The sequence below is a fragment of the Spermophilus citellus genome, assembly GCF_964194105.1.
Source record: "Spermophilus citellus genome assembly, chromosome: X".
Taxonomy (NCBI): Eukaryota; Metazoa; Chordata; class Mammalia; order Rodentia; family Sciuridae; genus Spermophilus; species Spermophilus citellus.
In genome coordinates, this window is record NC_138190.1 from 105,183,167 (window position 1) to 105,189,166 (window position 6,000).

A 6,000-nucleotide genomic window follows, 5' to 3' on the forward strand; every position below is an offset into this window, starting at 1 on the left:
GCTCCTTTTAGATTTTTGAATAATATTTAGTTTAAAAATAGTTGCATCTTGTTTAAATTCTTTAAAGGAATTAATGAATAAATAGCATTTTGAGTTTTTTAATAAGAGCTACCATAGACCATTTTTGTATGTACATATGATATAGAGCTGGGTACAGTGGTCCATGCCTGTGATCCCAGTGACTCTGGAGGCTGAGGAAGGAGGATCACAAGTTCAAGGCTAGCCTTAGCAAATTAGCAAGGCCCTAAGCAACTTAGCGAGACCGTCTGAAAATAAAAAAAATAAAAAGGGCTAAGGATGGACTGGGGATATAGTTCAGTTGGGCCCTGGGTTCAATACCCAGCACCACAAAAAATAAAGGGCTAGGGATGTGGCTTAATGGTGAAGTGCCCCTGCCTTAAATCTCTAATACCCACCCACAAAAAAAAATGATATAGAGTTGGTGTGGTGATGAATGCCCTTAATCCCACCAACTCAGGAGGCTAAGAAAGGAGGATCACAAATTTGAGACCAGCCCCAGAAACTTGAGGCCCTAAGTAAATTTTGAGAAAAAAATAGAAATTTTTAAAAGGGGCCTGGGGATATTGTACAATATTTCAATCCCTATTACAAGAAAAAACAAGAATATGATATCGAAGCTGGTTTAAACTTGGTAGTGTGCATGTGTAACAGTGACTACAGAAAAGTTGCATTGTTAAGTCACAGTATACTGTTTTCATTTAAAAACATTCTTTTTTCCCCCACTCTTCCTACATTTTCCCTAATCCTCAGCTTTCCCAAATTAAAAGTTTTAGTCTAAATGGGAATGGAGAAAGTATTCTGAGAACCAGTGGGGTAAGATCAAAGGTAAATTCAGATTATTTCCTGGTTTAAAGAGATGGAATTTTATATCAGTGAAATGTCTTTTAATAATAATTTTTCTTTTAAGATTTGGAAAATTTAGAGAGCTATTCATTATGATATGGTTTTACTCCCCTCATTCAGGCAAAGGAAAAATTGATATTCAAGCATACCTAAGTCAGTGGCAAGATGAACTTCTTAAAAAAGAAGAAAATATTAAAGATTTACCAAGAATGAACCAGGTATAGTATTTTCAAGAGAAAAACTCTCAGTTCTTATATTTTTGTATGAATATAAATGTAACCAACTCCAAAATAGCTAATATACTTTTACAAATTAGTTATATAATCTTGTATGTATCATCTCTTTAAGTTTCAGGTCAACATGGAAGAGGAGAACATTTTTCAATGATTTTTTTTTAAGAACTCATACTGGCATGATGGCACATGCCTGTAATCCCAACAGCTCAGGAGGGTGAGGCAGGAGGATCTCAGTTCAAAGCCAGCCTCATCAACTAAGGAAGGCCATAAGCAACTTAGAGAGACCCTGTCTCAAGATGAATTATAAAAGAATGGCTGGGGATGTGGCTTAGTGGCTATATATACCTGGGTTCAATCCCTGGTACAAAAAAATACTTACATTTTTTACTTTAATGAACTTAAATGTTTCAGATAGGACCTTTGCTATGACAGAATTTGTACCTACAGGGAAAAAAATGTGTAACATGTTTTCAGCTTTTTCGGAAACGTTAATTTATCTAGTAAACATGATTTTTAGTACCTACTATATGCCAAGCCCATTGCTACTTACTAGGAATAAGAAATTACAAAAATATGTCACACATTGGTTTCTAATGATCTTGTATTTGAACATTCCCTAGATAATACTAATGATTACTTTTGATACAATTTTAAATTCATCTCTTTCTTATTCACTGTTTAGCCAGAATGTTCTTATATTTTTAAAATTAAAATCTAGTTGATATAGATATTGGAAATCCCCAGAACTTTACCAAAATGAGAACTGTCAAATAACTTAGTGTTTCTCCATGGACTACATAATCTGACCATTAAATAAATACTTTTTTAAATGAGTCAGTATGAGATATTTATTCTAAAATTACTATAAATGAATAATATTGTAGACTAAGGAAAACAAGCATTTGTTACAATATATTTTTATGAAGTGCACCCTTTGTGTTTGCTTTTTGTTTACAGATGAACTTTTCTGGTTAGGTGATTGACTTATAGGACATTTGTGTTGGAATAACTTTTTTAAATTGATGAATGTTTCCAAGGACTGTTTTTAGATGTTCTAGGGACAAATAGCAGACCAACTAGTTTCTCTCCACTTTGGCCCTATCTCAGCATTTAAAGAGAAGTATGGGGCTGGGACTGGGGCTCAGTGGTAGAATGCTTGCCTAGCATGTGAAAGGCACTGGGTTCTGTTCTCAGCACCACATACAAATAAATTAAATAAAGGTCCATCAACAACTAAAAAAAAGAGAGAGAGAGAGAGAGAGAGAGAGAGAGAGAAAAGTATGTCCAAATAGGTTCCCTAGAGCCACTAGATAGGTTCCAAAAGTCATTCTTCCCTAATTTGTAGTTATTTTAGCTAAGCTGCCCACTCTTGCCCCTTGAGGAGATCAAAGGGAACTTGTTCTTAATCCTTTTGTTAAGATTGGTTAATGAATTAATGATTTACATGTAGGGAAATACAGGACTTTCTTTGCCTAATGAAAAGTGCTTTTTAACAAAGTAATACTGATACACAAACTCTTAGGTCTAGACATAATATACTGCTATTATACAATAATCAAGAAGGCTTAAATGAAATTCTTTTATGGTTCATATCAGCTTTCTAGAGTCACAATTTATTTTGGGATTAATAATAGTTCTAGAGTGAAGGATACATGCTATAAATTCTGTATAGGAGATTATCTAATGATTACTTTTGACACAGTTTTAAGTTCATCTAAGTTCACTTTATATTTGCTAACCTAACATTAAAATGTTATATTTCTAACTTGTGTCTTCTAGTCACAATTTATTCAGTTTTCAAAGACCCTCTATAATTTATTTCATGAAGACCCTGAAGAAGAGTTATTATATCAAGCCATTGCTGTTGTAACCAATCTTTTGCTCAGGATGGAGGAAGTTGGAAGGAAGCTACATAGCCCTACATCACCAGCAAAAGAATTCCCTGGTACAGTCTATTCTTCTGGAGGACCCATAAAGGGAGAAACAGAGAGCCACATAGAGAAAGATCCCTCCTCTCTTAGGGAAGAACCTCAGTGGTCATTTGCATTTGAACAGATTCTTGCATCTCTGTTGAATGAACCAGCCTTGGTGAGGTTTTTTGAGAAACCCATAGATTTCAAAGCCAAACTAGAAAATGCAAAAATCTCTCAGTTAAGGTCTAGGACCAAAATGTAATTTTTTCGGCATCATAGTCAAGTTTACCAAGATTCCTGTAGCTATATCCCTTAGCTAAATTCCCGGGAGTTGAGATCAGGGATTTATTGTTGTTACAAATATGCTTGAAAACAAAAAAGAGAAAGATACTCAGAAGCACAATAATATATTCCTTTGTGATCTCAAATTTTGATATTCTCAAATATAATTATTCTTTTTATATTTCAGAAGATATGCAATATAACCACCAGAGGGCACCGTAACATTTTTAGTAGAAATTACTAGCTGGTACTGCTTTATACATGTGATTACTGATGATTTTTAAAAGGTGGTATTATGTTTATTGGTGATTCTGACATATCATTTTGATAAACCCTGTTTTCCAAATTGCCTCAGTACTATTAGAATTCTTTAGAAAACTGGGCTTTTAGATCTATAACCTTAATTATCTACAATACCATTTAGGGCCCTCATTTTCCAGCTGTCTAACTAATAATTAATATGTTTTTAAAGTTTATTACATTCAATTTGAGTGATTTCATTCAATCATTCATAACAGTATGATTTGTTAGTAACTTCTACATTCTCTCTACACGGGGTGGGTATTCAGAAGCTGCTGATTCATACCACTAACTCTATTACTGATCAAAACAATTCCAAGGATTCTAAACTCTGAGATAATACATAAAGAAAAACAATTGTATTTGGATTTGAACTGGATAAAGCCAGCCTTTAGAAAAGGGTTAAGAAACGGGCTTCTCATTAACCAGAGAAATTACTAGAAATTCTCCAAAATACTGCTGTTTGTGGCATTTGTTTCATAATAGTTTGTGATTATTTGGTTCTAGCTCTAGATTTTGGATTTTTCAACAGTCATGTTTTAATTTATGTTAGATAGTAAAGAATAATTACACTAAAACTGAACTGTTGTATTAATCTGGCAAGCATATAAGTATACTTGCTTGCCAAAATAATGTATGGAATTACCAGTGTCTATCTAAAAGGTTTTGACTATCTAATGTAAACGTGCAATATCTATATACTTTATGCTGCTTAAATTTCACTACATGACAGTCCATTTAGAGACATAATGGACTTTGTTAGCACTTTAAAAAAACAAAACAAGCAAACCACACTTGTCCATTCTTCTGTCCTATTTATGACAAGAGCAATTTATTCATCAGTTGGCTTAGGAAGTGGAGAAATCAACCAGTGGAGCTTATTTCATTGGTTTTAAACTCTTTGACTTTTCTAGATGTGAAACAATAAAAGGGCAAACCACTTTTAGAGTGCCCCCAAGAAGTCTCCCTTTCTCAAAAGGAAATGGTAGAGTCAGTCTTTGGCAAGAGTCCACTGTGAACAAAACCTAACAAAGAGGAGTTTGTCACCATAGAATTTGTTATCTTCAGAAAAGTTAAATAATTTTCAAGGTGAGACTTTGAAATTCATAAGTTAGTTTTGGCCAGAAGTTTATTAGTAGTGTCTTTTATTACTATGATTTGATAACTTTGTCTTTTCAAGAAAAATTACCAGTTAAAGAGATAGTTGGTAAATAAGCATATATGCTTTTACTCAGAAATTATTTGAAATCTGTCCAAAATTTAAAGCTTAGTAGTTTATTTGAAAACTCACACATCTACTATTATACAATGATTGTTAAATTATACTACAATAGCCCTAGAAAGACAGTCTATGCTTATATACAAAGACAATATTATACATACTTTGTTGAATATTTTGTCAGTTATATTTACAAAAATACTTTCTTAAAAGATATGTTATTAGTATTTGATATTATTTTAAATTTAGAATAGTGAAGATAATATTGAGTATTGTATTTTAGCATAGATTAATCAAAATGAATATTTAAAGAGATTTTTAAGTTGAAGTAAGAGTATAAATTAAAGTTTAAAAAATTATTTTCTGAGTATGCAGGAGAAACAAGCTGAACCCATAGTTTTATAGCTAATGCCTTGTTAAGAAAATGGGTTGTTCTTAATATTAAAAAAATCTTATGTAGTGTGTCAAACTGAACCAGTGCATTATATCTTTTACATTAAATGTTATAAGGTGGTTTTACTTGTCTTTATAAAAATAAATATTATAAATCTATTATATTAAACATGAAAATGGTTTACTTTTAGAGATTAATATTATTTACTATGATGTGCTTTATTTACATTTAACTCAAATTTATCACTTGAGGACTTCCCTGCTGTATCTATTAGGGTCAGTCTCAAGAACAGAATTCACTCTTAGTCTAAGCAAGAAAAGATTTATTATTGGGCATTAAATGACTTAAATAATTATTCAAAGTACTGACTAAATTGAGCTTTTAAAAACAAGTTTCAAGGGGTGGGATTGTGACTCAGCGGTAAAGTGCTCGCCTAGAACATGCAAGGCCCTGGGTTTGATCCTAAACACCACATAAAAATAAATAAAATAAAGCTATTGTGTCTAACTACAACTAAAAATATATATTTTTAAAAATAACAAGTTTCAAAGCCACACCACTACCATGCCACAGGGGAGTTACTAACTCTTCTATCATTAGGAAACTACTGCTTCCTACTGCCAGAATGAAAAGCCATCACTACTGCTACTACTACCAATACCATGCTCCACCTGCTCTGATTTACACCAGTGAAATAGATACCTATCCCCTGTCTCTCAGCACCCACAAGCCAGTGACTATACTACAGTAGGGCAGCCAAACATCATCAATAACAGAGATGGCTGAAGCATA

General features: G+C 32.8%; 1 protein-coding gene across 2 annotated transcripts in view; it reads left to right on the forward strand.

Moving 5' to 3' along the window:
- Positions 1 to 5,351, forward strand: part of TBC1D8B (TBC1 domain family member 8B) — a 73,195-nt gene extending 67,844 nt beyond the window's left edge. Inside the window, exons 20-22 of one of the 2 annotated variants that reach the window (XM_081278381.1) lie at positions 985 to 1,082; positions 2,880 to 3,188; positions 4,510 to 5,351. In XM_081278381.1, the coding sequence (XP_081134507.1) occupies positions 985 to 1,082; positions 2,880 to 3,188; positions 4,510 to 4,515 (413 nt within the window). In that variant the 3' untranslated portion in view covers positions 4,516 to 5,351. Of the gene's footprint in view, positions 1 to 984; positions 1,083 to 2,879 lie in introns of both variants that reach the window. The other variant, XM_081278380.1, reaches the window with a different exon arrangement.
- The last annotated feature ends 649 nt before the right edge of the window (positions 5,352 to 6,000 follow it).